Source organism: Gopherus flavomarginatus, chromosome 1 (assembly GCF_025201925.1).
Source record: "Gopherus flavomarginatus isolate rGopFla2 chromosome 1, rGopFla2.mat.asm, whole genome shotgun sequence".
In the NCBI taxonomy this organism is placed as follows: Eukaryota; Metazoa; Chordata; order Testudines; family Testudinidae; genus Gopherus; species Gopherus flavomarginatus.
The window spans coordinates 153,361,799-153,377,341 of record NC_066617.1 but is presented as its reverse complement, the minus strand read 5'-3'; the positions used below and the strand labels follow the sequence as shown (position 1 = coordinate 153,377,341).

At 50.5% G+C, this 15,543-nt stretch overlaps 2 protein-coding genes and 1 non-coding gene across 5 annotated transcripts in view; all 3 read left to right on the top strand.

Annotated features, from left to right (window-relative positions):
* Window positions 1-5,166, top strand: part of ATN1 (atrophin 1) — a 60,351-nt gene extending 55,185 nt beyond the window's left edge. For 2 of the 3 annotated variants that reach the window (XM_050967144.1, XM_050967134.1), the window contains 4 exons: window positions 41-758; window positions 2,680-2,856; window positions 3,204-3,384; window positions 4,038-5,166. In XM_050967144.1, coding sequence (XP_050823101.1) covers window positions 41-758; window positions 2,680-2,856; window positions 3,204-3,384; window positions 4,038-4,071 — 1,110 coding nt within the window. In that variant the 3' untranslated portion in view covers window positions 4,072-5,166. The remainder of the gene's footprint in view (window positions 1-40; window positions 759-2,679; window positions 2,857-3,203; window positions 3,385-4,037) is intronic. The other variant, XM_050967154.1, reaches the window with a different exon arrangement.
* Window positions 5,167-12,679: 7,513 nt separating this feature from the next.
* On the top strand, window positions 12,680-12,740 carry LOC127043424 (U7 small nuclear RNA). Its single transcript, XR_007772268.1, has one exon. It is a non-coding gene; the product is annotated as a U7 small nuclear RNA (small nuclear RNA).
* A 339-nt stretch (window positions 12,741-13,079) lies between these two features.
* Window positions 13,080-14,363, top strand: C1H12orf57 (chromosome 1 C12orf57 homolog). The gene is made up of 3 exons (XM_050967813.1): window positions 13,080-13,242; window positions 13,534-13,710; window positions 14,009-14,363. Exons 1-3 carry the CDS (start codon window positions 13,167-13,169, stop codon window positions 14,155-14,157), a joined length of 402 nt encoding a protein of 133 aa, XP_050823770.1. The 5' UTR covers window positions 13,080-13,166; the 3' UTR covers window positions 14,158-14,363.
* Window positions 14,364-15,543: the final 1,180 nt, after the last annotated feature.

Sequence of the window (15,543 nt, the reverse complement as noted above, 5' to 3'; positions counted from 1 at the left end):
TTAGCCTCTGACACTGAAAAGCTTCTCTGCTCTCTTGCAGAAGATGGCTCAGGAGGGCCGGCCAGTAGAGTGCTCGTCTCTCGGCCCTGTCGCTCACCGTCCATCCTTTGAGCAAGGCAGTGCCGTGGCTACCGTCCCACCGTACCTGGGCCCCGACACTCCAGCTTTGCGCACGCTCAGCGAGTACGCCCGGCCTCATGTCATGTCCCCCAGCAACCGCAATCACCCCTTCTATGTGCCACTGGGTGCTGTTGACCCCGGTCTGCTGGGCTATAATGTGCCAGCCATCTACAGCAGTGATCCAGCCACACGGGAACGGGAGCTGAGGGAACGGGAGGCCCGGGAACGAGACCTGAGGGACCGGGACCTGCGGGAGCGTCTTAAGCCTGGTTTTGAAGTCAAGCCGGCTGAGTTGGAGCAGCTCCATGCTGTGCCTGCTGCTGCCATGGATCCTTTCCCGCGCCATGGAGGGCTGGCTCTGCAAGCAGCCCCTGGCCTGCACCCTGCTTTCCCCTTCCACCCAGGGCTGGGCCACCTGGAGCGGGAGCGGCTGGCACTCGCCACCGGCCCAGCCCTGCGTCCCGATATGTCATATGCTGAGCGACTGGCGGCTGAGCGGCAACATGCAGAGCGGGTAGCTGCCCTGAGCAATGACCCCCTGGCCCGACTGCAGATGCTCAATGTGACGCCCCATCATCACCAGCACTCTCACATCCACTCCCATCTCCATCTGCACCAACAGGATGCCATTCATGCAGGTGAGGGGAGTGCAAGGGCTCAGGGTGGGATCCCTAGCCTCCAATGCTCTTTCCCTTTGTAGGTTGTCTCATTTTCATACTGTATCTCTTGTCTACATGAGAAAATGTAGGTGATTCCAGCTCTGGTTCTAGCTTCTGAGCAAGTCTTAGAATCGCCTCAGCCTGCACATGTTCAGTGCTAGTGTAGAAGGAAGGCACAGCCAGCGACACTGCACGGGCTGTCTTGGCCCTTTAGTGCAGTCCGTCAGTGCTTATGCCCAGCTCAATTACAGCCCCAAGCACTGGTGGGACCAGATGGGAAGCTCTCCATCCACTAGACTCATGTAGAGCTGTACTCAAGTAGTCTCAGCTCCTCCACCTCATTCAGGATAGGCCCCAAGCCCTGGCTAGTCTTGGCTCAGCCCAGCCCTCCTAACTCCGTCTTATTAGAGGCACAGAGACCTATTCCAAATGCAGTTTTATTTCATTTGTTTAAGTATTGCTGTTTAATAGCGTAGAACACTCTACACAATTTTTTTAAGTTTTAAGTTTTTATCCTTTTGGACCAATGTGTTTCAGCTCCTGAAAATGAAAGCACACCAGAGAGAGGCTAGCGGGCACAGACAGCATCACATGGCTGCTCTTATCTTACTGGGTGCTGATGTGGGCAGTGTCTTGGCTGCAGCTCCCAGACTCCTTGATCTGAAAAAGTGAAATCAGGGGCACTAGTAACTATAGATACAGACACCCCCCTGTGCCCAAAGAATTCTGAGCTCTCTGCTCACCTCCTGATGTCTCCTACTGCCTAAGTTGGGAGATGAGGTGCTGGGGGTGGGAGTAGGGGAAGTTTGATGGCTGAGCTACACAGAGAGACCTGGAGGGATGTCCTCTGATCATAGTTCATAGATCATAGGGTTGGAAGGGACCTCAGGAGGTCATCTAGTCCAACCCCCTGCTCAAAGCAGGACTAATCCCCAGATTTTTACCCCAGTTCCCCAAATGGCCCCCTCAAGGATTGAACTCACAACCCTGGGTTTACCAGGCCAATGCTCAAACCACTGAGCTATCCCTCCCCCCGTTGAGTCCTGGTCATTTATATCTCAGCATCCTAAAGAGAAACAAGGAAAAGGAGTAGTTCAGCAGTAACAGACTCAAGAAAACAAACCTCAGCTACCCAATAGTAGAAAATAATTGTACCAAAGAGAGGAAGCATCCATATCCCCTTGAGCACTCAAAAGCAGCAGTGCCAGCCATACCAATCTGTTGGGAACCTGGTGACTGTGTAGGCACCTGGATGGTTTGTGTAGATCTGTGCCCCAGCACCGATCCACAGATGGCCCCATTCAAAGCCGTTAGAACCAATCAAAATGATAGCAGGAGCAAACCAGTATCCATTATTCCCCTTTTACTGATGCACCTCCTACCAGCATTCCAACATTTAACACCACAGAATATGTCCATCCAGAAGAAGCAGCTGCCATACTAAATAGTAATATGCTGCTGCAGTACAAAGTACTTGCAAACTGGAGCGCCTGCATGTTGGGCATCCAAAAATAGAGGCACCCAAAATGAATGGACACGTTTTTGAAATGTAGCCCCTGCAGCATATGGGCTTTATGTTGTGCATGCAATATGTGGCCTCACGCCTATGCTGCACATCTGCCCCAGAGGGCTGTGCCTGGAGCTGGAGGGTACTGGAAGGGCACAAATGCCACGCTGTGGTGATGGTTGCAGAGGGGGGCATTGCGTGTGGTCTTGCAGAACAATGTTCCATGAGCTAGCGTGGATACAAGGAACAAATACAGAAACAAATGGGACTAAAAGTGATTAGCTGTATCAGCTGACCTTGCAATGGTTCTGCCCCTAGTACAGAACAGTCTGGCTGTGTGTGTCACTCTCTCCCTCCCCCTTTGTTCCTCACTTTCTTCCCCTACTTCCATAGCACAGAGTACCTATGGATATCTTCTCTCCCCAGCCTCAGCCTCTGTTCACCCCCTTATTGACCCATTGGCCTCGGGGTCGCATCTCACTCGGATCCCATACCCAGCTGGTACCATCCCCAACCCACTCCTTCCTCACCCACTACATGAGAATGAGGTGCTGCGCCACCAACTTTTCGGTAAGAACACTGGTGGGAGCTGTGGGGCAGGATTGAAGGGCATCAACACAGCTAGAAGGAGCAGAACTGAGATAACAGTGAGAGACTGAAGTGCATTAATAGCTTTGGGGTGGTGTAGCACCAGGACTGGAAAATCAGGGTACTAACAGGTCAGGACTGAAAGGCAGTGGCAGCGCTGTGAGAGGAGAACCCAGGGTTGGAATACTGGACTGGGAGGTGCAATAGGTCTGGACTGAGCAGCATCAATGGAGCTCTACTAGTGAGGCATGATTGAGTCAGGGAGGAGTGGATGATGATGGGGCTGATAAGATGACATGATGTGTTCTTTTTCTTTTCTTTGGTTGAAGCTGCCCCCTACAGGGACTTGCCGGGATCTCTCTCTGCTCCCATGTCTGCAGCTCATCAGCTCCAGGCCATGCATGCACAGTCAGCAGAGCTGCAGCGTCTGGCTCTGGAGCAGCAGCAATGGCTTCACGCCCATCACCCTCTGCATGGAGTGCCACTCCCTACACAGGAGGATTATTACAGGTGTGTAGAAACCACTGCTCGGGGGAGTGGGATGTAAAGCCTTTTGCCTGTAGGGCACTAGTTCAAATCTGGCCCCAGGATGGGGGAACTAATGGGATGAGGGAATGGGATAGGAGGTACTTTGCCTCAAGGTACCAAGTCCAATCAGATCCCAGGTTTGTGGGGACTGGAATATGGAGTCTTTTGCTTCTAGGGTGCACCAGTTCCACTATGGCCCCAGGTTGGTAGCAATTGAAAGTCATTCACATCTGGTGGCTGTTCCATGGCCCTCATGCTAAATGAGTATGTGAGGTCTCAGCCCTGTTCTTAGGAGGGGCAAATGCCTGCTTCACAAAAGCTGGCAGCACAATTGGCTCTGCTAACTGATCTCCTTGTTGTCAGAGGACTGAAAGGGTCACAGAGCTGGATTCCCCCTCCCCTCTGTGAGGGCTGTCTCCAGGAGGGGGAGACCACATTGGCAGGGGAGCAGTATGTGTGTGTTTGGAAGTGACTGGGTTGTACTGCTCTGGGGATTTACCAAGGATTCAGTTACTGAGCCAGCAATTTTATCAGGGACTAAATTGACTTGAATAAATGAATAAATACAATTCACAATATTAAATCCTCTCTCTCTCCATCTTTTCCCTTCATTCTGCTATTGCCTTGCCTCCTAGTCACCTGAAGAAAGAAAGTGACAAACCCCTTTAAATGGACCCCAACCCTCGGAATGACATCATCATGTCTCCCTCTCCAGAGGAGCAACCAACCAACCAACCAAATCCTGGGGGAGGGGAAGCTGTAGAGTGATATATCCTGATCCTACTCAGCACCGTGCAAGACAAGAAGGGGTGGAGAAAACAAGATTGCCACCCTGGGAGCAAAGGCAGGGAGGGGAGAGAAGAGGGGAAGGGAGGAAAACCAACAAAAAGCTTGGAGCACTGGCTGGATTTTGAAAGGGGCACTGAAAGAGACAAAGTTGGTGTTGCAAAGAGCTGGTGGTACAAAGAATCATGGGGATTCAAAATGGCTGCTGCTCCAGCTTCTCTTTTAAAAGTTATTTTGTACAATTTAAAAAAAAAATGGTGGAAAGCATCTTGAGTCTTTTCTCCATAGGGCAGCAGCCCCTTCTGCTTCTTTGAGTGAGCAGACATGGCCAAGAGGCAGACACTCAAACCCTGGTGGAATTGCTTTTCCTTCTGCCCTGCCTCCCCACCCCAGTTTAATGTAAGATATGGCTTAGAAGTGGAAGGCATCATGGGACTTTCCAAAAATGGGCAGTGCTGCTTCCCACACTCCAAACCCTTTCAGGAGTGAAGGTGGCAAAGAGATGCAGGCACCACTTGAATTCTTCAGAATGGACACTGTGACTTCCCCACACTACTCATGAGGGGCTGGGCCTGGCCATGAGGTGCAAAGCACCATGGGACTGTTTTCAAGAAGGTGGCTGTATTTTCTCCCACTTTAAGGGAACAGACATTGCCAGAAGGTGCAAAGCACCATGGGATTGTTTTTGAGATGGTAATTGCCCCTCTCCCTCCCAGCCCACTTGGGAGGGTTGATGTGGTCAAGAGACACAGGATATCCTGGGACTGTTTTCAAGATGGTGGCTGCCCCTTTCCCTTCACCCATTCCAATTGATGTACTTTTAACTCATGCACATCCCATTAGATGTGGCGGTTTTGTGTAGCAATTTGTGACTCTCCAATCCGTGTGTGTGCGTGTGTCTGATCTCACGGTTGTATATCTCGATCTGTCCCCATATATATATTTACTTCAAACATTAAAAAAAGCTATGGAAAAATACCCAAAGTCCCCCACTTTCCCAGCCCTCAACATGCATTCTAATAATTTATATATATAAATATATATATGAAGCTCTTAAAAAAGAAAAGCAACCAAACAAAAAACCCTTCCAGAAACTGACTTTCTTGTGTTCATTTCAAAGGAGCTGAGAGTAAGGGGATGTGACAAACAGCACACTGCACTGCAGTGTATGAAAATGGAACATGGTCCCCAGATGCAGTGGCCCTAGCTCCAGGATGGGGTGTAGGGAGATGGGATGTGGCCAAGTCATGAAGGGTGATAGCTCTGAGATAGAGCCCCCAATTGGGGGGCAAGTTGGGGGTATAGAAAGATTTGACGTGCAAAATATGAAGGGCAGCTTCTCTGAGAACACAGCATCTCTGACTGCCAGCTGGGGTGTTGAGATAAGGGTCCTGTGCATGATATGAAAAAAAGGTGACACTTTTAGCAGCACCTAGTGCTAGGTTGTGTGGAGGAGATGGAGATGGCGAGTGAACAAAGGCCAACACTCCATCAGTCAAGTACCCCTAGTATTAGAGAACTGTAGAAATCTGAGGCATAGCCAGAATATGAAGGACAATACCTCCAGTAGCACTGCACCTCCCAGTGGCAAAACAGAGTGTGAGGGACAAGAGGCAGGGCCAGGGCATGGTGAACAACGCTGCCCCTAATAGCAGAAGGTCCCCTTTACGCCAATCTGCTAGGAGATGGGGCAATATTTGAAGAGTGGCACCTCCTGGAGCACAGTAACACCAAGTTGGGGGAGGGGAGAAAGTGCATGTCCAGGGTATAAAGGGTAGAATAGTGCCCCCTAACATGAGGTTGGGGTACTGGCAGATGCAGTGTGTCGGGGGTATGAGCAGTACAGTAGAACCTCAGACTTGCGAACACCTCAAGAGTGGAGTTTGTTGATAACTGAAATGTTCATAACTCTGAACAAAACATGATTCTTTCAAAAATTTACAACTGAGCATTAACTAATTACAGCTTTGAAACTTTACTATGCAGAAGAAGAATGCTGCTTTTAACAATCTAAATATAAATGAAAAGCACAGAAACAGTTTCCTTCTTTGTCAAAGTTTTTTTTTTTTAACTTTCCCTTTATTCTTAGTAGCGTATTTTTAACACAGTACTGTACTTGCTTTTTGGGGGAGGGGCTGACTGCTGGTGCATGATTGCATATTTCTGATTCCAAATAAGGTGTGTGATTGACTGGTCAGTTTGTAATTCTGAGGTTCTACTGTACTTCCTGTAGTCCAGTACCCCCTAATGCCAACCTGGGTTATGGGGGAGATGGGCATGTCCAGGAGCTGAGGGGCATCACTGCCACACCTCATTGCTGTGAGTGTGCAGAGCAGTGGTGCAAATAGAAATCATTTCTTGCCAGTACTGCACTCATAGCAGGGACACAAGAGAGGGCACATGACCCTTCATTTGATTCCTCCCCGTCCTCAGCCCGGGGCCCTCATGCTCCCCATCCCCTCCGACACCCTCCTTACCCGTCTAAAATGATGCTTTGGGCCCCTGGTGCCACCTGTACTTCCAGGTGTCATTGAGGATCCAGCAGCACTCCAAATTGAAAACTTCTTAAAACTTCTTCAATGAAAGAAGGATAGAAAGGACAATCACCCCACTTTCCCTTAACACACTAACAGTGCCTCCCTTATGTCCAAAGTAAGCTTCCCCCAAACTAAGCTTCTGCCAGCTTTCAGAATTGTATCTAAGTATTGCTCTCCCCCAGGCACTAGGAAAGCATCTGGGTTTGATGGAAAAGAGGCATAGAACTGTGTGTGCCATGTATATCTTGATAGAACTACAGCCCAAATTGTTTTATTATTTTTCTCAGCATGACATACAGGAGGGGCAATCAAAATCAGCCTGGCAGACAGGGCGGTCCCTAGCCATTTTGGTGCCCCACGCAGGCCTCCATGAGGGTGGGGGTAGGAGCAGCCTTGGCGGGCAGGGGGGAACCACTCCCCAGCATGAGCTGGCAGAGGGGAGCAGGTTGGGGCTGGGTCACTCCACTTTCCGCCGCCCCGTGTGTGCAGGGCAGGCCCAACCCTGCACTCACAAGGCGGTGGGAAGTGGAGAAACCTGGCCCCAGCCTGCTCCACTCTGCTCCCCTGGCTCCCAGCCTTGGGGCTTGGGGGGTACGGGGGAACCACCCCCCAGCACTCACGGGCAGCATGGCTGGAGGCCAATGGTGTGGAGTGGGCTGGGGCCAGGTCGCTCCACTTACTGCTGCCCAGTGAGTGCAGGGCAGGCCTGACCCCTGCTGCAGTCCTGAGAGAAAGGGGTGGAGTGGGGGCGGAGCAGGAGCTTTGGGGAAGGGGTGGAGTGGGGCAGGGCTGGAGGGGAGCAGGAGTGTGGGCCATGAGGAAGAGGCAGAGCAGGGGTGGGGACAGCTTTCTTGGGCGGCTCAACCAGCCGGGGGATCAGGCTGGCCGCTGGAGCAGCACACAGCTGCGTAGGGCACCAGGTAAGGACGGCCCTGCTGGCAGAACATGCATGCAAACTCTCTCTGGACAGATAAGGAATTGATCAAAATCACATTCTCTGATCTCTTGGGGCCAAATCCTGTTCCCATTGAGATCAAAAGGAGTTTGACATATGGAGAGGAAAGAACAAAACCACTCAAGCAAGGGCTATGTTGCTTATACCACAGGTATCAAAGGCTGCTGGCTCGTGAGAAAGTCAGCAGACATCTGATCTTTGTCCATTGCAAGAGAGAAATCAGCAATCAATGAGGCTAGAACAGTCTCTGTACCATATCCAACTCATAAATCCATTTGCAAAGGATCAAGGAAATATGAAGGCTCCAGATTACCTTCAAGACCTCAGTCCCTTGGTTAGAATGTTCCCATTAGTGTATGTTCATAGTCCAGAGACTGGAGCAGGAAAGAGGCAAAATGAATATGTTTCCAGGCCAGGGCCTTTTAGCTTCTGCCAAGTGCCAAATAAAGGGAAATCTGTTCTTACTGTGAAAGATGGTGTTTGGAGTCACATAGGCAAGTTACATGTCCATCACCCCCACCCATATTCTAGTTAGAACAGGGGTCAGCAACCTTTCAGAAGTGGTGTCCCAAGTCTTCATTTATTCACTCTAATTTAAGGTTTTGCATGCCAGTAATATATTTTAACGTTTTTAGAAGGTCTCTTTCTATAAGTCTATAATATATAACTAAACTATTGTTGTATGTAAAGTAAATGAGATTTTTAAAATGTTTAAGAAGCTTTATTTAAAATTAAATTAAAATGCAGAGTCCCCCGGACTGGTGGCTAGGACCCGGGCAGTGTGAGTGCCACTGAAAATCAGCTCGCATACCTCCTTTGGCACGCGTGCCATAGGTTGCCTACCCCTGAGTTAGAACATTCACAAAAAGAACATTAAGTGTAGACAAGTGTTTTCCAAGGTTCATTGTGAGCTAAGTGTTCCTTAGTGGGCCATTCAGTTTGACTTGTCCCTTCATGTGCTGGTTAAATACCTTGTGGGCATTACCAGAGGAGCAAACGTAGTAAACGTAGCTAATATTCCAGCTATTTCACCTACATGCAGTGGCATAACCAGGTTCTAAGTGTAGGGGGAGCAAACATAAAAAAGGCACCCTCCCTTGGCTCCTCCTCTGGCCATGCCCCCTTGGCTCCTCCTCTGGCCAGGCCCCCGGCTCCTCCCATTTCCCCCCCCAGATTAACTCTGGGGCCCGGCTCAGGACTCCTGCCAGCTTCCCGGGGGTGTGGATACCCCTGTCCCCACGCAGACCCGGGAGAGTCTCTCCTGCCCAGCATGCTCTGCAGGACCAGTTGTCCCCCGCCGGGCTGCGCAACCTGCACCACCCACAGGGTCCCGTCCCTACTCCAGGCTCCTGCACCGCGCCAGGGCCCCCCATCCAGACCGCAGCCTGTACCCCTGACCTGTGAGCCTGGCCCCGGGGAGCCCCTTGCCTGGACCCCCCAGTGCAAGGCACCGGACCCCCGCCGCTCACCTTCCGTTCTGTGCTGCCGCCTGTCCCCGGCCTGCTCCCGGCGCTCGGTGCACTCCACACAGGGCTTGCTAGCCAGGTGGTCTTAAAGGCACAGGGGCCCTTTCGCCTCCCCCCGCCCGCCGCATTAGCAAGGGACAGAGAGCACTTGGCCGCCAAGCCCTGAGCTGCCGCAGGAGGTGGCTGCGGCGATGTTGAGGCCGCGCTGAGTGTGGGGCATGATGGCTGAGGAGCTGGCCCCCTCACTCCTCTGGCCACCCCTGCCGCCCACCCCACCCGCCCATGGCTCCTCCGGCTGTGCTGCTGCCAGCGCTGGCCCTGCAGGTGCCGCTTCCCCTGCACCCCGCTAGCTATGCTACTGCCTATTCCCAAAGAGATTCTGAAAAATCACACCACGTACCTAAGACCCTATGTGCCAGCACCATGCCCCACTGGAGTTCTGTTATCTGTTATGTAACAACAGAGATGGAGCAAGTGCCATGATTTTGTTTAACTTAAAAGGGCAAGGTTAATTTTTAGCTGTTCGGGTGTGACCGCATCTGTCATGGTATAATTCCCCACTCTGAACCTTAGCAACCAAAAGATGGGGTACCAGCATGAATTCCTCTAAGCTCAATTACCAGCTTAGAACCTGTAGCGCTGCCACCAGCCAGGAATTCCAGTGCCTGGTACACTCTGGTCCCCCCAAAACCTTGCCCAGGGGCTCCCAAGACCCAGACCCTCTGGATCTTAACACAAGGAAAGTAAACCCTTTCCCTCACCATTGCATCTCCCAGGCTTCCCCTCCCTGGGTTACCCTGGAAGATCACTGTGATTCAAACTCCTTGAATCTTAAAACAGAGAGGAAAATGCACCTTCCCCCCTCCTTCTCTCTTCCCCTCCCAGATTCTCCGAGAGAGACAGTAATCCTAACACAGAGAGAAAATTAACCTTTCTCTCCCCCTTCCCTCCTTTCTCCCCACCAATTCCCTGGTGAATTCAGACCCAGTCCCCTGGGGTCTCACCAGAATAAAAAAACGATCAGGCTCTTAAACACGAAACTTTTAATTAGAGAGAAAAACAGTAAAAATTAGCTTTGTAAATTTAAAATGGAATAGGTACAGAGTCTTTCTGCTATAGACACTGGGAACACCCTCCCAGCCTAAGTATTCAAGTACAAACTAAAATCCTTTCAGCAAAATATAAATTTGAACTCCTCCCAAACAAATACACATTTGAACTCCTCCCAGCCAAATACACATTTGCAAATAAAGAAAACAAACATAAGCTTAGCTCGCCTTATCTATCTAGTACTCACTATTCTAAACTTATAAGAGCCTGTATTGGAGAGATTGGAGAGAAACCTGGTTGCACGTCTGATCCCTCTGAGCCCCCAGAGTGAACAACAACCAAAAACTAACAGCACACACAAAAACTTCCCTCCCTCAAGATTTGAAAGTATCCTGTCCCCTGATTGGTCCTTGGTCAGGTGACAGCCAGGCTCACTGTTCTTGTTAACCCTTTCCAGGCAAAAGAGATATGAAGCACTTTTGTTCTATTAACTCTTACTTATCTGTTTATGACAGCACCTTTCATCAGTGAGGGCATACTAGCTGGCACCCGTTCAGATTAATGGGCTTCAGTGTGCCTTTGCAGTTACCTTTTTAATTTTCATAAACCTGGTATGTGCTGAGGTGGTTTAAGCATAACACAGGTTTTTAGGTTTGCAAATTTGTGAACCTCTGCCTCTTTGAGATTTTATTATTTTATTTTATTTTATGCTGGTCATAATGTGGCAGGGTATCCTCTCTGCCTTCTGCTCATGAGTCTTCTAACACTTCTGAACACCAGTTGGAAGGATTTTTTTCTAGTAAATGTGGACTGATTCTTTCCTCTTAGAAGGCATGTAATTTTTTTCAGGTTGACAGGTGGGCTGTTAAATTTTGGGGCAGTTAAACTTTCTTCAAATTCCATAGAAAATTTAGTTTAGTTATATTTTCCAGTACAGTGATAAAATGGGTGTTTGTATATACAAACTTCAACATGCTTAACTACTCACTTTCCCCCAAAATGTGTAGTATTTCAGCCTGTTTATATGGAATATGGGAGTTGGATGAGGAGCCATTTCAGCATATATATGACTTATTAAAAGACAATTTTAAAGTAGAACCGTATCCTAAACTGCATTATGATATTGTACCCAAACATTGCATTTCAATGGGAGATTCAACTTCCTCTATAGGAACAGAACAGACTCCTGAAACTCTTACCACAAAAGTGGTCTGCAGACATGGAAATAGTCCCATTGCCTTCAGTAGAATTGATCAAATGATTAGGTTTACAGGATTAGGTTCCAAGTTTATAAATTTTTCTAGATGAAACTGACAATGCCTGAGCTGTCAGATTAGAAGGGTCATCATTGGAATAAAAGTGGGCAGAGGTGTTATAAATCTTAGCTCTGTTGCTAAAATGAGGGACATATTTTCAGCAAAGTTCTTGGCAGATTCCTGAGGAAACTGGTTTAAGGTAATCAGTGTCCGGCATTATAATCTTCATTTATAGTTCTCTCACCCACAAAGCTGGAAAAGGAGGCATTTGTTTTCTTTGTTTTGCTGCTCCAGTTCCATTTAGCAAAATGCATGTTAGACTAGTCTGTCTGCAAAGAATTCTGTGTACACTGGAGACAACACTTGATTCCAGTCAGGCTGCAGAACTGGTCTGAAATCAGAATCCAAACATCCTCTGGTCAGTGCAAGTAGAGGCATTCCTCTAATGATTTGGACTTCTTGTCATGCAGTATGAATGTCATAGATAATTCAGACACAGAATCAAAAACACTGTTTAAACACTTTCTGTCCCCATCCCCCACCCCTTGAAGACTCTTGACCAATTTAACAGCACAATACATTTGCTAACAAACTTAAACAAAGCCTTTGTTTAAATTTTTTAGCATATGCACTGTGTTGTTAAACTCATATAAAGAATGAATCCTCTCCCTAACCCTGTTCTCCTCCTTGAAGGAGCAGAGCGCAGCCCCACCCCACCCTGAGGGGGGCTAGCCCCAAGTCTCTCAGGTACCCCCTAAAAATCTCTTGCCTGTATAACGTACTGGAGTGTACCACCGTACTTGCACTACTGGTGCACATAAATTCGCTAAAGGCAGCGCACTGCTGTGCACAACCCAGGCCTCTATCACTTCTCCCGATCTCCCCTCTAGTCTGAACACCAGCATTACCTGCCTACAGCTCCTCTGCACAACTACTTCCCCTCCCTTTCTGCCTTTCTTCCCCTTCTCCGCACGCTATTGCGGCCAGGGGCGTGGCTCATAGTCATTTACACCAATAGGAAAGCACCTCATCTACATATCGCTCCTTTGTTCAAAAAAGCCCTGTTTTGCGGGGCTCAGAACACGATCCGCGGGGCGCTGGGGGTGTCGGCACCTTTGTAGCCCCCTGTGCAAAGCCGCCAAGAGGGCTGCTTGCCCGGCTGGCAAGTCACCCTCAGCGGGAGCGCTCTACAGGCCGGGTGGGGACCCGCGCTAGAGGGGGAGCGCTCAGTGATTTCAGCTCTTTTAGTATTTGTCTAGCAGGTTTCCTGGGGTGCCAGGAAGCCTCTGTGGGCGGTGAATGTCAGATCGGTGCTGGGCCCTCAGGGCGCGGGGTTTGGGGTGTTACGGGGGCGGGGGGCAGCCCCTCGTTCGGGAGGAGCAGCCCGGGTAATGCGGCGCTCAGCTGCTGGGGGCGGGTAGTCACGTGTGGCAGCGCGCAGAGCCCATGGGGACCGGCGGGGGGGGGGTTGCGGTCCCGCCTGTCCGCGGGGCGCAGGAGCGGTGCAGCGGGGTTCAATTCCCCCCGCTGCCCCCCACATCTCCGGCCGCGCCTCTAGCGGTCTCCCCCCGCAAGCCGTGACTCCTCCCCGCCTCTAGACGTCAGGCCGCGGGCGGGCGGCAGCGGCGCAGACTCGCTCGCTCTCCTGCCGCGGCGGCTTCCCCCGCCCCCGCGAGCCCATGGGCCTGGCCGGGGCCTGCTGCGCCCCCGCCCCATGTCCAGCCTGCAGCGCCCCATGGCTGCTCCGGCCCAGGCCCCGCCGGGCTCGCTGAGCGCCGAGCAGGCCAAAGGTGAGGGCGGGTTGGAGCCTCCCAGGAGACCCCCTGCGCCCCCCCCGGGACTTGTCTCGGCTCCCAGCAAAATGCAGCGGCAGCGCTGGGCCGCGCGATAGCCAGCACCTCGCTCGGTGCACAGGGAGACGCGCCGGGGCCGGCGGAGGGGAGCACCGCCCCCTCCCCCTGCTCCCTCCCCGGGGCCAGGAGCGGCCCGACTCCTCCCCCCGGCAGCGAGGGCCCAGCGCCGCGGGGGGTAGGGGGGGTTGGGCGCCGCGTCGGGCTCTCACTGCTGTGCCTCTGCCCTAGTGGTCCTGGCCGAGGTCATCAAGGCCTTCGGCTCCCCGGAGAACGCCCAGCGCATGGAGGAGGCCCGGGATAACGCCTGCAATGATATGGGCAAGATGCTGCAGTTCCTGCTGCCCGTGGCCACCCAGATCCAGCAGGATGTGATTAAAGCCTATGGCTTCAGTAATGATGGAGAAGGTAGGTTCGCCCTGGCTGGGAAGGCAGAGCTGGGCTGCGGCAGGTTTCCCTTTCCTCCCTTTGTGTTTGAGGGTCCCTCCTGGGGCAGGGAGCATCCAGCCTCGTGGGCCTAGGGGAATGGGCAATGCAAGCAAAATTTCAGTTTAGCTGTTGGTTCCATATGCTGGATTTTCTACCTGTGGCTGCAGCTCCTTTGTCTGGCCACAGGATGGTATCCTTGGTAAACCTATGATCTGGGGAATCTGGTGTCAACAGAGTTGTTCTGAGCTGTTTTCTCTCTTCCCCTTCTCTCTCTTAGGGGTCCTGAAATTTGCCAGACTGATAAAATCTTATGAGTCCCAGGACCCAGAGATTGCAAACATGTCCGGGAAGCTAAAAGCCATGTTCCTGCCTCCAATGACACTGCCTCCACATGGGGCTGGGGCAGGGGGTGTGGCTGCCTCCTGAAACTGGGACCTTCTGCTGGCCTTCCTGGTCAAGGTCAGGATGTGAGAATTTTTGGCTAGTATTCCAGGACTGCTCTCCACCATTACCATCAGTATGCTGCAATTGGTCAGAAGAGCCACCTACTTCCTGGAAGCTCTGCAGCAACTGGCTTCTTTGTACATCTTTGGTTTTTGTGCTTGTGAATAAAAGCTGCTTTGAAAATGTCATCCTGTGTTTCTGAGTGAGTCTTTGCCCAGTCTGGATCCTACTGCTGCTTCCTGGGAAAAGGGAATTTAAGGAAGAAGGGAGTTCTGGTTATCTCCTCCCCTACTGGTAACCCTGTAATCCTTGTGGCCTTGCCTTGAGGAGACAGCACCTTGCATGAGATAAATTAGAAGAAATAGAAATCATGATCCCTCATACCACACATCTTAGGCCTGGAAGTAAAAGGCTTGAAACCAGTTAACATTTTCTAAACATCCAACCTTGTAGGCCCAGCAGGGAGTGCTGTAGGCCAGCACTGAGAGGCAACAGAGTGATGGGGGTTCAGAACTGGAACAGCAGGCATGTAGGTGTGGGGCTCCATGTATATCTCTCAACCTGCCAAGACGCAAGCATCAGATGTAATGGTTCTGTCTAGTTTTGGAAAATAGGTTATGTTTAAAAATGTGGTAGCAGAGACTACTTAATAACACATGTTTATACTAGTTTAGATGTGTTTAACACTGTTAGCGGGATCCTAGGGTTGATCACCACAAGGTATCATGTTTTTAAAGGTGTTAAACTGTGTCGTCTTAAAAGATAGTGTTTAACAATGTGTAAGTTAAAAGATATTGGCTAAAGTATTAAACACAATTTATTCTCCTAGTCTAGACAGGGCCAATGTGTGACAAAGACCCAAAATGAGGGGCACATTACATTATTGAGGCATGGAATTTAAGAAGCTGCACAATTCTTGAGAGTAAAGGACTCTGACTCAGGGTTGGTCTACAGTAGAAAGTTAGATTGACCCAGATACATCGCTCAGGGATCTGACACCCCTGACTGATGTAGTTAAGCTGACCCAAGTCCCTGTATAGGCAACAGTAGATTGACGGTTTAATTCTTCCGTTACCGTAGGTGCCACCTCTCGGGTATTGTGTGGGGAGCCTAGTGCTGGATTTACTGCGGTGATGAGAGAACCCTCCCATTGCTGTAATAAAGGTCTACACTGAAGCAGCACAGTGGTATTTTAAGTGTAGACCTCCAGGTGCTTTCTTGGCTTTAGAGGCTGATAAAAGAGACCTGTGGTGGAAGAGAGAGATAGCTCTGTGGCATTTAAAGTGTAGACATAGCCTCAGCCTCATGGTTTGCATTTCTGATACTAATTTTCAACAATAAAAGTGAGGGGACACCACATTTGTTGGG